General features: G+C 31.8%; 1 protein-coding gene across 1 annotated transcript; it reads right to left on the reverse strand.

Moving 5' to 3' along the window:
* Positions 1-206: 206 nt before the first annotated feature.
* Positions 207-4,871, reverse strand: LOC111299622 (uncharacterized). The gene is made up of 5 exons (XM_022894922.2): positions 4,245-4,871; positions 2,953-4,151; positions 1,218-1,634; positions 581-816; positions 207-496 (listed from the first exon to the last, which is right to left on the reverse strand). Exons 1-5 carry the CDS (start codon positions 4,583-4,585, stop codon positions 242-244), a joined length of 2,448 nt encoding a protein of 815 aa, XP_022750657.1. The 5' UTR covers positions 4,586-4,871; the 3' UTR covers positions 207-241.
* Positions 4,872-19,961: the final 15,090 nt, after the last annotated feature.

Genomic DNA, 19,961 nt, shown 5'->3' on the forward strand with positions numbered 1-19,961 from the left:
TAATGCATTAAATATAAATCTCATCTTAAAGCTTATAAAATTAGTCAAACAGTTTGAGGCGATAGAAAATAAAAAGCAAAAGTGAAAAAAAAAAAAAGTCTAATGAACCTCATCAAAAATAAAACCTATGAAAGTTACATATACCAAAATTTTTATAGAACTAGGCTAAATTATGTAAATAGGGGCTATGGCAAGAGGGATGAATATACGAGGAAATACTATATTATATATTCATAAAATATTAACATGGGAAAAGCAAAAATGATGGTTCTACATTAATCTTCCTATTAACAAAATTAATCTTGCTCAATTTGCTGTGGCACCAAAAAAGTTGGTCTTTTGTCACTTTTGACATGTTCAAAACTCTTGCCACTAACTTCAAATCCACTTGAGAGAAGAAGTAAAGGACTTGATCTGAACTTTCCTCTTGATTCTTCTTGAATTTTCTTAATATGCAGTTTCCACTTCTCAGTATGTCTTTAAGCTTCCTATCCTTCTGCAATTCCAATAGAAAACATGTGAAAAACAAATAAGATTACACCATTTTTATCTGCTTTGATAAAAGCTATTGGAAACTAACCTTTTGCAGATTTGTTTGAACCTCTGCTAAAAGTTCAAGATCGTTTGGCTCTAAAGGTTCCACTTGAGCTCCTTTCCTGGTCTTCTGGATCACCATATTTGCATCTTTATCAGCTCGAACGAATCGCCAAAATATTCTTATTGATTCCTCCATGATTTCTACAAGCATGTCACTTGTTATTGCATCATCATCTCTCCCTTTTCTTCTAGCCTTTCTTTTATCCTTCATACTATCCTCTACAGGGGAAATTAAGCTTGTATTAGCTAATGTTTCCTTCACTTTTGTTGCTTAAACAAGAAATGAGTACTCATTGAGTTATTGCTGTTAATGGCCCCACTTTATAAATGGCATATTTGAATAATGTTTTGTATGAAATTACATGTCACAATTTATATATACATAAAAAATACAAAATATATATTTTTATTTTAGTTAAACCTATATATGATTTTTTACTAAAATTTTAACTTATATCATATTCATGTCTTTTTTATATTGTGTCTTTAATTATCAGATCTATCCTCTTAGCTCAAAGGGTCTAATTGCATTAGGAGACATTCAACAACCAGTTACACTGTCACTATCTCAGGAAATAGACAATGCTTCACATATCATGGACAGGATTAGGAGTTCTTACCTCTAATAACTGGAACTTGAAGGAGATTACGTAGAACACATCGATTCTTGACGTAGTTTTGTACCCTTGGACCTTCAAAGGGTTCGTTCTCTATAAATCTTTGCATCAGCACTTGAAACTGTTGAAATTCATCGGCAACTTCATTGTATCGACGCATGCCATAAGGGTCAGATTCCCAAATTTCAATTGCTTTCTGATATTGCCAATGAAGTATTTCCCAAGAAAGGCACAGTTGCCCTACATAGACCATTTCTAAATCACCGTGAAGCTCCTTAATGAACTTTCTCATGGGATCGAGATCGGACTTTTTTCGCCTTCCTAGCCTGAGGTTTTGGGAGAGAAGAGATGTAATTGCTGGAGGTGAGGATGATTTGTGGCTTGAAATTGATTGAAGTGGATCCTTTGACTGAAGAAAGCCTACGAATTTGTCAAGAAACACGAGGGACAGGTTACTTTACATGAAACTTGAAATACAATTTAATGAAAAACGTATAAAGCAGATGTAATTGGCCAACTATACGTAAATCATAACCTAAAAAAGTCACTTATTAATCAGATAAAAAGAAAAAAAAAATCAAGTTCTTTTTAATGCAACATAGCTTTTCAAGTTGTCTTCTTTCTAACATTTCAATATTTAAGTGCTTTTTTTTTTTTTTTAACAAAAGAAGCTGTAGGCACGAGATAAAAGGAATAGATTAAACTTGTTGGATGCTACTATTAAAGTTGATTACATAAATTAACCGAGTTTAATCTCTGATTCATTTTAAAATGCTTTTTACAAAAATAAAAAATAAAAAAAAGCTTTGAAAAAGATTTTGTGGAGCATTAAAGCCGCAGCAAATTTTTTGTCATGAATTCAGTAGTAATTGAGAGTTAGGTAAAGCTTTCCCATAATAAGTCGGTGTCTTAAATGAAATTGTGGAATTAGGCTGAAATCTAAAGGTTGGTCGGACAGCACCAAAGACATAGATCATAGCACCATCAACTAACTAAAAATACTGTCATAAGGGAAATTGGGTTAATTTGATTTCCATAAGGTATTCTTTAGTAAATTATTCATAATTAAATTTATAGAACAATTGAAAAAAGCTTTAGCAAAAAAAAGGGGTTACAAACATTAGAATCAGTCCTGGAATTATGAACATTTACACGCGTTTTCGCAGAAAAAGGTTTTTTCTGCCTCCAAACTCCTAAAGTGAAACATCTTTCCAAAAATCAAAAGGTAATATATGAACTAGTATATGAATCCCTCCTTCCTCCTACTTTCAAGTAACATTTACACCAATGCTTTTAATACTATTGTTGACAATTTTAAACACAATACTTAGACACAAAAAAATATAAAAGTCATACGATTAAAATTTTAATAAAAATCATATATGAGTTTGATAAAAACAAAAAAAAAAAAGATTTTCTATTTGATATGTGAACATGAATTATAATGTGTTAATTTTTATATTTTACATGTGATAAATATGAGATAAATAGACACAAATACATGAATTATCTATGCCTAACCCCATTTAGCAGATTAAGTGGGTCCTTTTTTGCCTAACTTCCCAAAGACTGCTTAAGTTAGAATGTGTTGTTAATTTTGATTGATTAACTAGAAAAAGATAAGCAGGAAGATGGTTCATAATTATGCAAAGAATTTGAAATGATAGCAGATAAATGAAAAGATAAAACAATAGTAGAAAAATGTAATCACCTAATGCTAAAGTTGAGTGATACTGACCTATTGCATACATCTTCTGGTAATTCAAGATATCGAATTTTCGCATTCTTTCTCTGTAACTCTTGTAGAATTTGTGAAGCTCACTCATTCTATCTACATGCTGGAACTTCTCATCAATCTTCCAAGGCTTCAAATCATCCATTATCTTCGGAGACTCAGATTCTTCTAAGATGGTAGGCAGGCCTGTGGCTCTAACCTTTTTCAGCTCCATCTTGAGTTGTTCTATCAGATCTTGATGCTCCCACAAAGTTTCCAAACCATTTGAATCCTCGGAATCCGACGAAAATGAATTATCTAAATTGGATTTTTCTGAATTATCCAAAGTATTTGCGGATTCATTGTCATTGCCACTAATTTCTTCCTGCTTGGAATCCTCATTCTGGTTTTCGGACTCTTCTAATTTTCTAAGCTCTTCCATTATATCTCTATGTTCATTGTCAAAATCATCAGCTTCTTCCAAGTCCATATCTTCCCTGGTTAATTTTCCCTTATGTCTGTCAACATTTCTTGAAGAATAAACCTCAAAATCTTCTTCAAAATCTCTATCTGATAAAAATCCGTCACTAGCTGAACCAATAAAATTACTCATATATTCAGGACTTGAAGTAATAGAATCCGTATCAGTCTCAGAAACAGGGAAGTCCTTCTCAGAAAGAAACTGAGAATTCCCTGAAACATCTTCTTGGCTTGGAAAATTATGCTCCACTTCAACTGCTTCTTCTTCACAAACAGTTTCTTCATTCTCTGACACTTTTTCTTTATTCTCTGTTATTTCTTCGGTAACTGCTTCATCCTTCAAATTTTGTTCCGGAAAATCCTCTTCTGACAATAACCCATTGTCAGAATCAGCATATAATTCTTTGACCCTAAAGCTCAAATCCTCTGGCATCTCCATTAAACAACTAATATCATTCCCTGACTTGAACTCATACTTGTTTGTGCTGGTGGAAGGAACAGATTCCAGGCCAACATTATAATTCTCGTCTCCTCTGAACTTCTTGCTGAATTCTTCAAAAGTTTGAGTTTGAAACTGAAACTTGAAAAAGAACTTCGGTGACTCTTTTTCTTCTTCACTTTCTTCACCCTCCAATACAATAGCATCAGGTTGGGCTTCCTCTGTTTTCTCTTCTGTGTGACCCTTTTGATCAATAGGATTAGGAATCGAATTCTTTATTTGAGAAATCTTATTTCTTTGAATCCTGAAAGGAGAAAAATAAAACACAATTATAATAGTAAGGAGAAACCATCATTTTCATTGTTTAAACAACAAAGCGAAGTCAAAATTGAGTTACCTGGAGAAAACTTTGCTGAAGAAATCAAACAGAGAAAAAATCAGGGCAGAGATGGAGACCAAGAAAAACCCACCAAAAGGAATCATCTTTTGAAAGAGAAACACATTAAAAGAAATCATATTCTTCAAATTAAAATGGGTATTGATCAAAAACTTCTTAAAGTACCCATCAATATAAACCATCAATCTCTTTTTTTTCAAGTTGAAGCCAAAAAACATAGTAATAGAAGTCCATAGGAACTCTGATTTTAACTTTGAAGTTTTGAATTCCAAAATAGACTTTTCATCTGTTAAAAAAACCCAAACCTGAAAAAAAACATGATGAAATTCAAGATTTTGCATGAAAATTAGGAACAAAAGAAGTTGAAATCTGACCTAATTTAAGTGAGATGTAACTTGATAAAAAGAAAGAAAGAAGAAAAGAACATGTCAGCTACTAAGGTGTTATTTCGAGCTAATCTTTGGTTGCTTAAAGCCTGCGAATTCTGAGAACCGTTATATGAGAGATTTAGAGAGAAGATTTTGATTTAGTTGAAAGGTCGGTTTTTACCTTGTATTCAGTGTGCAAAGTTTGGGAGTAGGAAAGCGAAAGACAATAAAATAAAATTGGGTTAAATTGAATGTTTACGCTTTTTTTTTTTAGGGTTGAGTTAGGAAGATATAATTACTTGGCAGAATTTTTTGACCAAGTATTAGGAAAATTAAGGCCGAGTTTTACTAGAATTGGGTGTTAGGCTTTGTGATCCAAGTCGGTGGACGCAGGGTGACGAAGTTTCCTAAATAATTTAACAAGAATAAAAGTAAAATACCGAAGAAAAAAAAGAGAAAACTTTGTAAGAAAAAGTAGCAGAAAAGAGGGGAGATAAAGTATTCTTTTATGAATCAATAGCTTATTTGAAATGATTGATGTATTTATTTTTAAAAAATAAATTTTAATATAAATTTCAGTATCTAAAATTTTTTTTCTTGTGATTTTTTTATTCAATTTTTTTTATTATTAAAGATGGGTTGAGGGGTTAAAATTACTCGCTACTTATTATGGAAGATTGCTATAAGTCACTCTAATAGCAAGGAAATGGTAGACTTTAGAGAGTTTAGTTGAACCAAAACAAAGGAAAATAAATAATAAAGGAACTCCTTGGTTGAATTTATTGGTTTTTTTTTTATGGAATTAAAGTTTCTTCCTAGAAGCTTTTAGATCTCTTCATAAAGAAGTTTTAGTCCCCCTCCCTTGTTCAATTGTCATTAAACCTATTCTTATTCCAAGACCTGGCAAATAAGCATGAAATATACTAGTCAAAAGCATTAGGTTTGTGCCTTGTTGCTCACTTTTTACCACTCACAAACATTCATTATGCATGATCTACACACAACTTAAATTAGGATGGGATTGCATCTGTAAATGCTTTTCCCTCAGCAAGATTTGCCTTCAAAACCTACCCCAATCAACCCCTTATGCTTTTACCACTAAAATCAAATAGCCACCTCGTAATTCTGCTAATAAACAAGCAAGAGGAAGAGTTTTAAAAGTGCCCATGAACAAGATAATCTTGCTGTAAGTTTCTAAACCCATCTTGTAATTTACATATATACGCGTGTAACATTCATAAACATATTTATGTATTGAAAAAAATATAAATTAATTTTTTTGAAATAAAGAGATACATCTACTTATTATTAAATCAAATATTCAAACATTATATGCACATTATTATCATATGAATATACCCAGCATCAAAGGAAGTATAATTATACTTACAAAGAAGTTGTATTATACAAATATACAAGCAATGTATACGGTTGGAAAAACTACTGTACAATCAGATACAAGATCAGATTCCCTCAACAGCAGTAAAATCACATGAATAGACCACGAAGTACATTGTTTTTGGCTAAAAAATAAAGTATATATCGAAATGAATGTCAAGATATATATTGCTGCTTGAGAGATGATTATCACTTTAACCTAACCTGGTAATTCTATAATTCAGCTTTCTTTTGGCTAAATTGGAATTTTGGAATGTTTTACAAAAGAATTACTTACTAGCAATATCACTTTCATTCAAATTGACTCGGAAAAGCCACAATGATTTTTTTTTTTTTTTTATACATAGGAAGGCACAACATAAAAATAGAAAATAATTACAAATGTTTAAATTTGAATCATTTAATTAATATATTATAAATGATATATCAGACAAATCTGATGTTGTTTTCAAATGCAAATTATCAGCAAAATGTCTGTTTCAGGACCTCATTAAAGACAATTAGAGGATATATATATATATATATATATAGATATTTTCAAAAATCAATCCGAATATGGTGAACAATTGAAGCTCGAAAGTCATATTCTTTATCACATATGAAAAATATTAATTTAGTTACTTGTGCTATTTGATATTTGATTTTCCTTAGTTTGCTGTTGAAAGTGACAAGACTGAATTAAATTGTAAATTGTAAATCAATTTATGTATAATTTCTATAGTGGTTGAGAACATTTGTATCAAATACTATAGTTACAGCCCATTCTAAGTTTCCTTGTCTTCCAATTTTGGGGGTTGATGATTTTTCAAAGTATGCGAATAATGGAAGTTCGAGTTCGATAATTTTAGGTTCAGCGACCATCTCAAATAGCAAAATTTTCGCTTATTATTTGCATTAATTGGAGGTTTGAACTTTCATTTTTTGTTTTATGATCAAAACCCGATCAACTTGTTTAGTACAAAAGATTAACAAAGCTAGCCAGTAGCGACATTTTACAAAATATAGAATAACATCTATGCATTTGTTATTAAATCAATTGATATAATTCTGGTCCGGTGGTGCCAAGACTCATAAAAGATGAAACACCTGTTAGACGTATCACAAAGAAAAAAAAAAGTAAGAAACATTGAAAATAGTATATATATATATATATATATATATATTTGAGATGCGCTCGGTACTCAAATCAACAAAATGTATTTAAAAAAAAAATGAGAGCATATGATAGAGAGAGAAACCAAAAGGTAAGTTGAGTACAGAATATAATATATACTTAATCAGATTCTTTCTTTTATTCTTCAAAGGTAATGACGTGATTAATTAAACTATCATGTACAAATACTGATGGTATGGTAGATAGAATATTATTAATGTAAGCATTAAAATATATCAAAATTAAATATTTTAAATAGTTCAAAAAATTTTATATGAGAAAAATTAAGTCAAAATTTTTTGTTCAACAGAAAAATTAAATTAAATTGCACCAACAAAAACATATCAAAACCAAAGTAAATAGGAACACAAATAAACCTCAAAGTTCGCTGCACACGTAAAACCGCGTCGGCCAACAGGGAAAGGTTTCACACGCTTTGCTAATAAGGAAACTAAAAAAGGAAAAGTATGAGATATCTCATTGAGCAAAAGTCAATAACACATGCAGAGCGTTACATAAGCCAGAAAAATTAAATTGGAAGGTTTCTTCGCGTCTTTTTTGTGCTTAACCCTTCAAATTTTCAACAAGAAATCTTTGTTTTTGTTTTTGATTCTATGAGAGGACCAGCCTGACCCACCAATTTTGACCTATGCTACGTAGAAAACAAAAGCCAGTACGTAGAAAACAAAAGCCAGAATTTGGTCAAATCATTCACTCTTCTAGATTATTAATTGTTTGGGGGACTTTTTTTTTCAAGTAGGAAAGAAAAACATGTTCGCATTGTCGGAAGATAACCAATTTCTCAAGTTGTATGACTTCTACAACTTTTGAGGGACAACACAAGATATTGAATCTTCTTCTAACATTATATAACTTAATCTTGTGTTTAGACAAAATATAAGTGTTTAAAAAGAAGAAAAAGACAAAAGTTTACGAGGCAAGTGTCATCCCTTATTGTCTACTCAAAGATACAATAAATTTTTTATACAAACGTATCTTTTGGTACCCAATATTTTATTCATGATTGGTGAAATTTTTAAATTTAAAAAACTAATGTTAAAATCTTGTCACATATATTTTATTTATCATATAAGTTTATTAATTTTTTTAGAAAAAATTATATAAAACAAATATTTCAATTAGCATTTTTTATATTTAAATTATATCATGTAATTATATATTTTTTTAAAATTAATAATTTATTATACATCACATATAATAGTTAAATAATAAATATTTATTTTAATAAAATCATTATTAATTCTAATAATAAATGATTGATTTTTTTTAATAATATAATTTCGTAACATAATTTTAATGAAATAGACTTATGTTGACGGAAAATAATTATTTTATATAATTTTATTTTAATCTTTTCAAATATAAATTAAAGAGAGTATATGACAATCTTTGCATTGATAAAATTTTTAAATTTTACTAAGAGTGCATTAAATAAAATTTGTTATTCTATCGTCTTTATTTTTATTTTTATTTTTACCAGAGTGATTACCCTAAATTGCATAGATTTTTTTTCTGATACAAAATGTATCGTTTTATGTGACTATAAAATACCAAAATTCATGTCTCATTTAAAGCTTCAACAACCAAAAATCATGTAAACCCATAAATCATACAAAATCTTCAGCAGGTTACCCTAGTAGCTAAGATAACCTTAAAAAAAATATTAAAACTAGGTTCAAATTTCAGTCTTTTCTCTCTCCTTTAATGTAGGATTTTGTCTTCATTGAATGATAAAATATATATATATATATATAAACCCAGAAATCGACTTTCCGTCGTCGCTGCCACCGCCCTTGAGGTCGTCGGCTGCCGCTCACCGACGCGGATTTGGTATCAAATTGCATATCCAAACTCCTCTTGGATCCCTCTTTTTATTTCTTATATTAGTATTCTTAAAAAAAGACCCAATAAGCCTAAATCTATTAAAAAACCCGCGTCTTCCAACTCCAAAAAATTTATCTCCACCGCTCCGAATGCCTCGATTTCTTGTTATGGTTTCCCATTCCTCTACTCTCCATTTTCACTGTTTTAGACCTTCCAAAGATTACTCACCGCCATAAGCCGCATCCGCTGCCACCAATGGTGACTCCCCCTTTTCCAAATTTCTGGAAACCACTTTTCTATTCTATCATTGGGTCTTCCTAACTTTCGTTTGAAACTTTTTCATTTTTTTCTCTTTTGGTGTATTATTTATTTATTATGTAAATTGTTTTTGTGATTCTTTTTGGCTAGCTTGTGTTGATGGGCAATGACTGTGTAATGACTTTTTCTGGTGGATAATGAATCTGTGTTGATGATTTGCTATGGCGGTAGGAGTTTTTTTTTCTGCTGGTAGATTGGGTTTCATTAAAAAAATTGTTGTATTGTGTTAGATCTAAAAAATTGTAGCTCTGCTTTTTGTTTTCTATTTTTTTAATTTTGGAATTTTAATCTTATTATTTTATATTTTAAGTTATTTTTATTTTGATAAAGGGTAAATTAATTATTTACTATTTTGGACCGGCATCAATGATATGTTGTTTAGATATATTGTTTTAATATAATAGTATAGAAGTTTATATATTTTACATACCTCTTTGTGTTTACTAAATTATACATAAATAATTAATAAACATGTAATATATTGATAAAATGTTAAAATTTTAATTTTAAAGTTTATATTTTATACATTATCGGTATATAAAATTAATAAATCAGATGATATTATTGTATTAATAAATAAATATTAATTTTTTAAATAAATATATAAAAATTAATAATTTTTTAAAAATTTAAAGTGATATTATCTAATTCATTTCATTAATAAGATTATATCATTTAATTCATTGACAATATATAAAATTTATACACTAAAAATACTTTAAATATAAATCCTTAAAATTATGATTCCATCCCTATAAATCTCCATTATATATATATAAGTTACAAGGAAACACGATGGAGTGAATTCAGTAAGTTGGAACAGATATTTAGCATTTAATAATGACCTAATAAAATTAATAAACCACACTAGAAGTTATCCCAAACCTATTTTGCAATATCTTATCCTACTAAGGCTTTTAATTTGTAGGGCGAATTAATTGACCACTTATCCTCTAATCAGTCAAAGAGAATAGATCACTCAATTAAGGACCTTTCCTGTAATGAGATTATAGTCCTGCGAAAGGCTCTTCCAGAAGGTTGGAATATTTCCTATATATTCAACCAAAACAACACTTGAAATTAGCTTGCTGGAACATTCCCTGTTAAATTCGAGAGATGATAGGAAAAAAAAAAAAAAAACCTACAAAGTTCAAACCAATACAAGTAAAAGGAAAAAAAAAACTATAAAGTTCATAAAATTAAACCGATTTGTGGAAGATTCATAAATACTGTGATTCAAGGGAAATTAGAGCATTCCCCGTAGCCCAATGTATACTTTTATAAGCCCAATAGGAATGGTTCAAATTTTAACCTTCTGTTTCTCGGCCATAATCCTTGTCTCTCTTCGAAGTTCCAACTACCAACTCCTTTCTTGTCTGGCCCTGGACACATGAAAAACTATACCTGTAACAGAAATATGTGGTGGAAATATTAAAAAGTGTGAACGAAAAAAAATAATATTGATCATTTTTTATGTTAGGATTGTTGGACTGTATCTGTTATTACTTATGAGGTATTGTTTGCACGATTTTATTCTTTAAAAGACACCTTTTCTCAATGGGTGATCTCCTGCTTATGAAGCCACAGTCCACGACTTCTAAGCAAATATGAGGTTCTATTTTCTATGGGTTTCGAATAGAAATGGAAAAGCTGAAATGGGTTGCGGTAGTAAATCAGAAGTTGAAAACATGACTGCTGATGCTTCAACTGAAGAAGCAAAATGGAAGAGCTGCCAATCTATAAGGTGCCGACTGAGGTAAAGGGTGAAAGTGAGAAAGCCATACACGCCTCAGATTGGCCTTACCATAATGCACCAATGAAGAAGCACAAGCAACGAACATTCCTTCACTTTCTGAAGAAATTAAAGAAATATCTTGAAGCATTTGTCGACTAGCTGAAGTAGTGGAAGATTTAATGTACTGGTATGATGAACTTGATCCTTCTTGGAAAAATGACACAAGCAAATTTTTGCAGTTGATGATTGTTGATAGGGTTTTCTTGCCTGAAGTCTTACGCACTGCTGTTCACGGATTGAATGATGATTAAGCCCATAATGATCCAATCTTCAGCTAGCACTCATTGGAAGCTCTATCTCCTGCCATCCCATCAATACTGCCTGATAAGCTGATGCTCAAAAATCAATTGCCATTGCTAGTTCTTGTCAAGCTGGTTGCAGTTGACAACAATAATCCCTAGGTTCTTAATCATATTTCCTGGCCATCACTAACATATCTATAGTTCTTTACTTTTACTTAGAGAAAATTTTAACTTATACTTTGATATACAGAATAAGGATCAGTCAGTCTACACTCAACGGTCTCATAGTCAACTGCTTCACTCTCTTTCTCCCCTAAATCATCTGCGTCTAATATATGTAATTGCCTGCATATTTTGGATGTGTATAGGAAGATCATGGTTTTGGAGAATCACCCAGCTCCGTCATGGAACATAGCATCGGGTAAAGGACCTAAAGATCCTGATGAAACTATACCTAGCTATCCCGTCCGCAAGAAAGCTTAAAGTGGAATCAGGTTCATGAAAAGCCAGACAAGTAGCTTCAAAAACATTTCAATCTACGTATTATAATCATCTCAGGCTACCCTGCATCCAGGTTGGTCATGCAACCGAGCCATTATTTCTGAATTTAATAGCATTCGAGGGACTCTATGTTGAAGCAGACAGCCAGGTAACATCTTATATCGCTTTTATGAGCAACATCATCAAAGATGAGAGGGATGTTGACTTTTTAATTACCACTTGGGGAATCATCATCAACGCCATTGAAAATGACCAGAAAGTTGCTGACTTCTTCGATTCGCTGCCCAAGGATATAGGATTTGGATCAGAAAGCAATTTAGCTATGGTGTGTAAGAGGCTCAATGGCAACTGCGAAATTCAATTTCATATTTGGAGAGCTACTTTCTTTCAAGAATACTTTAGTGACACAATAAAGAGTACGTTTTTTTCTTATTACAAATTTCCGGTTTTCTCTTTCTAATTTATTGCAGACGGCCTATGCCATGGTTACTTACTACCCGTCATTGATAAAACCATAATCCATAAATGAAAAAACCTGTTCTTTGTTCAGCTTCAAGTAGCTAATTCTAGGCAAGGCTGAAATTTATTACAAATTGGTGGGAGTAATCCTTTCCAATTTTGATAAACTCCTTGTTTGTTTGTTTATTTAATTTTGCAAAGGAGATAGTAGTCTTAACATAAGAGAAGGGATGACAAGTGCTAGGATTGAAATTTCAAATTTACTGAATATCACCTTTTAAAGGTGATTATATAAATAAATTAAAAGTAATTATATGAATAAATAGAATTAAACTCTGGATTATAAATTCCTTGTTTATTATGAAGGTGAGATTCAGTCTGAAAACTACTAGTTGGCCCTTCATGAAACAATCTATTGTACTAATATCCAGTTTTCTACTCTGAAATTGTAGCCTTTCTTTTGACGTTGGAAAAGAAAACTAAGCCAATATAGGTTTCATTGCCGATGACTACGCTAAGATGGGAGTGAGCAGATCTCTTGATTGGATTAGCTGCTTGGTTGTAGCGGGTTGAACACTTTGATGTTTTCTAGTAGTATTTAAGTGTTGGAACCTTGCTGTACCTTCCTAAATATCCAATGAAATTGCTGCAATTTCATTGGATATATAACATTTTTTTACAGTAAGTCAAAGTGGATGAGATGTCCTATATTTAATATGTTTTTCCGTCTTATTTGAGGCAACGTTCAAGATTGCATACTAACTGCAGGAACTGGGAAAGGAACATATAAACGCTTATTTACTTTGCTTGAGGTTGAGGATATTTGTGCTAAATGGTTCCAAATTTTGAAATTTTTTATTTAAAGTTATTTGAATTCTAATATAAAATCTTAATCCTTAAAAGTTTGTGCTAACTTTTCAAGAATTAATAATAATCCTGAGTGTGGGCTTTGGGTCGTAGTCTTCGCCTGGCTTTTGATTCCGTTGATCCAAGACCCAAAAGTTATAAAAAAGGAAGTTCGACCCAGAGGCTGCTTTACAAATTTCCACCATTTCTTGAGGGAATTCTTTGAATTTTCAACGTTGAATCTTGATATTAAACATTTCAATTCGATCAATAATCACTAATTAAGCAATTATACTATTGAAAAACAAACTCTTTAATGAATTGAACTTTGTCATTTGTCAATAGATTATCAAATAAATTTTATTTATATCTAAATTAATAGGCAAAATTTATTTGTTGAACACCTCATTCATCATCTCTCATTCTCTTAGTCATTTTTCTTAGAGGGTGTTTGGTATGAAGTAATCTATTTAAAAATTACAATGATCTGCATTTACTAATTACATCATCTTATTTAGTAGTAATTTAGAAATCTTTGCAATAGTGATCTTATATCACTATGATGATAATATCATTATCTTTTAAAGTGATTTGATTCTCAACTTAAATGATTAAAAATTTTTATTTTAAGAAAATAATTTTTAATATTATTTTTTATTAATTTATTCTTACAAAAATAAAGTTAATATTATCCCAAAAAGTTGGCCACTAAAAATTAAAAAAAAATGATTTTTAATAACTTATTTTAAAAAAGTTTATATTATAAATTTATATTGATTTGAAAAAAGATAATGAATTTATTTAATATATTTTAGAAATTATTTTTATCAAAATTTATTTATATTTTGTGATTTTTTATAAAATAATGTTTAATTATTTTATAAATGGATGATTTAACACGTATTTAATATTTTACATTTTTATAAAATTATTTTCGATATTTTGTATTATATGATATATATTTTTCATATAATACCAAACATAATGATTTAAAAACAGAAATGATTTATAATATTTTAAACATGATAATTTAATATCATAAGTAACCAAATTACCTTGATAATTTTATCACTATGATAATTAAATCACTGTGATAATCTTAAAAATAATACCAAACACTACCTTATAATTATAATTATAAGTGTTAAATACACCTTATAATTATAAGTGTTAAATACAGTAAAGTTCCAATAAGACAATTTTTTACCTTTCAATAAGTCAGAAAATACACCTTCCGATTACGTAGAAGCATTCCCACTAAGCTCCCAAATGTAGCCTTAATTAGTGACCCTTGTTGGGGCACGTTTGTTTGGATTTCAACTCAAGTGATCCAATGCTATTAAAAAGGGCATGACTTTTATTTTGTAATTAGATAAAAGTTGAAATGTTATTGATTTATATCGAAAATCACTTGTCTTGTTGATGACATGAAGGTTGAAACAATCTATTTGTCTTCAAAATTCATGTACTAAAAACCAACATTCAGTTGTCCAATTTCGATTTTTAAGGCATATAAATCGAACACCACCCATTTTTTGTAAAGAATTTAGCAAATTCTAAATCTTGGGATGCAATGTCACTAGACCTTTGCCAGTAAGGATGACATGTGACCACCCCAGATCCACGTATGTCAGGTTAATACTTAATACACACACCATTCGTAAATTAATTGATTCATTCATTCACTCATTTTGGAAAATTACACAGGAATGAATCAATGGGTCCAAAATTTAGCCATATTAAGTCCCAATTATGGTAGGTAGCCACGTTAACTAGGGACACATGCTGGAGGAAAATGAGCACATGGAAGTCTTTGGATTTATGTATATACAATTTTTAAAAAAAAAAGTTCGTAGTTTAAGGATATTAAAAGTGATTATAAATAGCAATATTGGAATTCTAAAGTTAATAGATTCATGTATTTATATATTTATAAATTAGAGCTGGTAATTCGTGTCATTGTATTGTATTTTATGTCAAACATAATTTCAAATACGATAAGAATAATTTTAACACAAACAAGACAGAAATACACAAATAATACAAAATAACTTGAACATAATATGACATATTTATTCAATATGTTATATGCGATATGATACGATTAATATATTTAAAATTAATTTATAACTAATTAATACAATACGATGCGATTAACATAATTATACACAAATAACATAATTAGACATAATTAATTATCTAACTAATACGACACAATACAATTAACACAATTATATACAAATAATACGATTAATTCATTTATATAAACAAAAAATATTATTTAAATTAGTATTTAAATAAAAAATTATTAAAAAAGTAAATATTTATAATTTATTTAAACACCAAAATGATATGATAAATACAATTATGAATTTATTTTTTAAATAAATTAAAATAAATTAAAAAATTTTTTTATGTTATGAACAGTACTGTATCTTAAACATATTATTACTGTTTAACACAAACATGACATGGATAATATCGTGTCTTAATTATGTAAATACGATTAAGATACGAAATACAATTACAATAAATTTATATACGATTTTTTTGTTACATTTTCATGTCATGTATAAAATTATCAAGTCTATTATAAATATATATTTTTAGACTAATAAATTAGTAATAGTGAATAATTATGGGTTTGTTTAAACTTTAAGAAACAATAATAATTAAACATATATATGATAAAAAAAAATAGAAAAGAAATTCATTTCTAAGAAGCTGAATTCCCAATAGAATAAAAGAGGATTACAGACAATGTAGCTGTAGACAGACAATAAAGAAAACTTAATTATATGTTCATGCATGCACCGAGGTCAAAATGTTGAAAAAGGTTACTTGACATTTCTATACAGACTCCATTGCAGTAGCCGAGCCGGCAACATTAAGATTGCAGTTAATTCAATTCTTTGACATTTGTTTTTATTCTTTTTCATTTTGTTCTATTTTTAATGCTAATTGACGGATTCTGTTGCCATTTCTAATATCTTTTTTTTTTTAAAGAATCATAACATGAAAATAAAAAAAATTATAGATACGAATTTTTTTTATCCGAAGTCATACTTCGATCTTTTTATAGCCATCGGCCACCAAACATTGTTCATATAGAATTTGTTGGATTATTGGCAAAGCAAGCTTTCACCCATATAGCCCATCCTTTTCATTATTGAATGGATGATAAATGATGGGTCCAAAGCCCATAATGCGGACCAGCTAATAGTCTAGCAGGGTTTGCCAAATCTTTTGTCTTTTCTTTTGAAATCCTTTCTTTGTCTCTTAATTTCTCTAACGTGTAAAAAATGTCCAGGTTTTTGCATGTTCATTTATGAAACTAAGTCTGAGCTGGTTCTCAATTCCTTGGATTTCACTCTTGGTCTCTCCCATTCATCTCCACAACATGTTCCATATATCATAATTGAGAGAAAACAACGTCCAAAAACTGGTCATCAAAGTCGCTCCTATGCCATCCAAAAACTGGCATCTTTTTATATGCATGTAGGGCTTTTATTTGCACGACGTGGCATGGTGTCATGAGCCAACCTTGTATAAGGCCATGATCGGGTAGAAGTGCCAAGGAGGGATGGTAGATCTCTTGTGTTAGAAAAAGTGTCTCCATTTCAAACATTGTAATGGTTAGTGGTAGCATAGCTCTAAAATCTCTAAGGCTTTTTAGGGGAAGTGAGCAGGCAACGTACTGTTGGGCTGTCTCACCGGTCATGATACGGGCCTAGGCCATCCGCCAATGGCTGCCCCTTGGCCCTGACGATGGTGGGAAGTCCCGATATACTATTCTCGATTATAATAAAATTCACCTCCGATTTGAATGTCCCGAATGTTGTCTTGATGTGTTTTTCTTTTTCTCGATGTGAATGTGCCTTCTTATGTGTGCTTGAGATTGATCTTAATGTGTTTTTCTTTGTCTCAATGTGAATGTGCCTTCTTGTATGTGCTTGAGATTGATCTCGATATGAATGTGTCTTATTGCGTACGATTGAGACTAATTGTGGCTTATGGTTATTTGCTCAAATATCGAACTATTGATGGTTGACTTGGGTGGGAGCGTCCATTCAAGTGTCGCACGGTTTATTGCTTGTTGAGAGAAAGCCTAGCCCGTGACACGTGGTATCAGAGCACGGTTGAAAAGTGCTAGAAAATTGATGAGATGGCCACAAGTGGTGGACCCAATTATCAACAAAGACTTGAGGAGCTTGAGGTCGCGGTGGCCGCATTGAAAACTCACATGGTGACTAAAAATCGATTAAGGGAGATCGAGACAACCTAGCGGGAGTTGTCTGATACTCTGCACAACGTGGGCGAGGAGGCTAGAGATGCCTTGAATATTCTTCAAAAAGAGTTTGAAGAGCTCAGAGCACAAGTGAGCATTATACAAATGGCTGTGGCCAGATCAAGTTCAAGCTCGATGGAAAGGGAAAAAAAGGGCTAAGGTACCGGAACCTCGATGCCATGAGGGGGCAAGAGATGCCAAAGCGCTTGAAAACTTTTTGTTTGACATAGAACAGTACTTTCGAGCTGTACACATCGATTCAGAAGAAGATAAGGTAGCAATGACGTCAATGTACCTCGCAGGGGATGCCAAGCTATAGTGCCGCTCTAAGTTTGTCAATGACGAGTGTTCAATTAAGATTTGGATGGACCTGAAACAGGAACTGAAAAACCAGTTCTTCCTTGAGAATGTGAAATATATGGCCCGAAAGAAACTTCGAGAATTGGTGCAAATAGGAACAGTGCGAGAGTTTGTGAGGAGTTTTTCTACCCTGATGTTGGATATTCGAGACATGTTCGAAAATAACAAGATGTTTTATTTCCTTGAAAGCTTTAAGCCTTGGGCCAAGACAGAACTATAAAGACAAAAAATGCAAGACGTGACCACGGCCATGGCTGCAGCTGAACGTCTCCATGATTATAATGATAGCTCCTCAAAACAGAAAAATCATTCATCAGTTGGCAGTAACTTCAACTTTGGGAATGGGGGAAAGATGACTAGATTAGATCGACCCTTCAATGGGAGGATCAGACAGGAGGTCTTTTGATCGAGATAGCACCCAACCCAAGGTAAACAATGCAATGATTTTTAAGCCTAGGCAACCACTAGCTTGCTTCCTATACAAGGGGCCGTATCGGGTGACTGAATGCCCATACAGAAGAGCCCTTAATGCCTTAAAAACCTCGTTTCAAGAGTCTGTAAAAGCACCAGAGATCGTTGAAGAAGTTGAAGAGGAGCCAGTCAGGATGGGTTTAATAAGGTTCTTCAATACCCTCCACACCCAACTAAACACAATAAAAAAGAGTAGGGTAGAGGCCTGATGTATGTGAACTTAATGATTAATGAAAAGGCCATCAGAGCCATGATAGATACGGGTGCAACCGATACCTTTATCACACCAGAAGAAGTAAAAAAGTGTGATATCCAGGTTAGCAAAGACTGCAGGCGAATAAAGGTGGTCAATTCGTCAGCTTTTACGATTAGTGGAAGCTCCAAGAGTGTGATGACCAAGTTGAGGCCATGGGAAGGGAAGGTAGACTTTACAGTTTCCCCCATGGATGACTTTAATGTCATCTTCGGATTGAACTTCATGATATTGGCTCAGGTGATCCCTATCCTTGTTGCTAGTTGCCTGTTGTTCTTAGGGGAACACCCATGTGTGGTGCCGACCACTATCTTGCCAAAGAATGGAAAAAAAATGATTTCAGCTTGACAGTTTAAGAAAGAGGTAAAGAGAGGGAAACCCTCTTTTGTGGCCATACCGATTTACAAAGAAAGGTTAGAAGTGGAACCGATACTCGATGGCATGGAAAAAAATGTTAAAAGAATTCGAAGAGGTGATGCTAGGAACGTTGCCTAAGGTTCTACCTCCTCGAAGAACTATGGACCATGAAATTGAGCTCATCCCAAGAGTCAAACCCCCTACTAGAGCCCCTTATCGTATGGCCCCACTAGAGTTGGCCGAACTAAGGAAATAGTTAGATGAGCTTCTACAGGTCGGGTTCATTAGACCATCAAAGGTTCTTTTTGGAGCACCAGTGCTATTTCAAAAAAAGCATGATGGAAGTTTATGATTATGTGTTGACTACAGGGCCCTGAACAAAGTCACCGTGAGAAACAAATATCTCACCCTCTTATAATAGATTTGTTTGATCAACTAAGCCGAGCCAAGTGCTTTTTCAAATTGGACTTGAGATCTGGCTATCATCAGGTCAGAATTGCTGAGAGAGATGAGCTAAAGATCACTTGTGTAACATGGTATGACGCATTTGAATTTCTTATTATGCCCTTTGGACTGACCAATACTCCTGCCACATTTTGTACATTGATGAATCAGGTGTTCTATGACTATCTAGACAAATTTGTAGTCATCTGTTTAGATGACATAATGGTATATAGCTTTACTCTGGAAGAACATCAAGAACACTTGGGCCAAGTGCTTCAAAGATTATAAGACCACCAGTTGTATGTGAAAAGAAAGAAATATGCATTTGCTCAGACCCAAATCCACTTTTTAGATCACATTGTCGAACGTGGTCACATTCGAATGGATATGAAAAAGGTTAAGGCTATCAAAGAGTGAACAACACTGAAGAATGTTAGTGCTCATTTTTAGAATTAGCCAATTATTATAGAAGATTTGTATAAGGGTACTATTGTAAGACCACGGCCCTCACGGAGCTATTGAAAAAAAAAGCATAAATGGTGTTGGACAAGTGAGTGCCAAAAGGCCTTTGAGGGATTGAAGGATGCTATTATGAAAGATCCTATCTTAGCTCTCCCTG

Source organism: Durio zibethinus, chromosome 18, assembly GCF_047325235.1.
Source record: "Durio zibethinus cultivar Kanyao isolate XHJ-2024 chromosome 18, ASM4732523v1, whole genome shotgun sequence".
In the NCBI taxonomy this organism is placed as follows: domain Eukaryota; kingdom Viridiplantae; phylum Streptophyta; class Magnoliopsida; order Malvales; family Malvaceae; genus Durio; species Durio zibethinus.

What these genes read in the sequence shown, in the direction of transcription:
- LOC111299622 (XM_022894922.2), bottom strand. Translation starts at nt 4,585, where the DNA reads ATGCAAAATCTTGAATTTCATCATGTTTTTTTTCAGGTTTGGGTTTTT. An exon ending in CCAGAAGATGTATGCAATAG is followed by an intron (nt 1,635 to 2,952) that starts GTCAGTATCACT and finishes ACAAATTCGTAG; the next exon opens with GCTTTCTTCAGTCAAAGGAT. An exon ending in TTCAAACAAATCTGCAAAAG is followed by an intron (nt 497 to 580) that starts GTTAGTTTCCAA and finishes TTGGAATTGCAG; the next exon opens with AAGGATAGGAAGCTTAAAGA.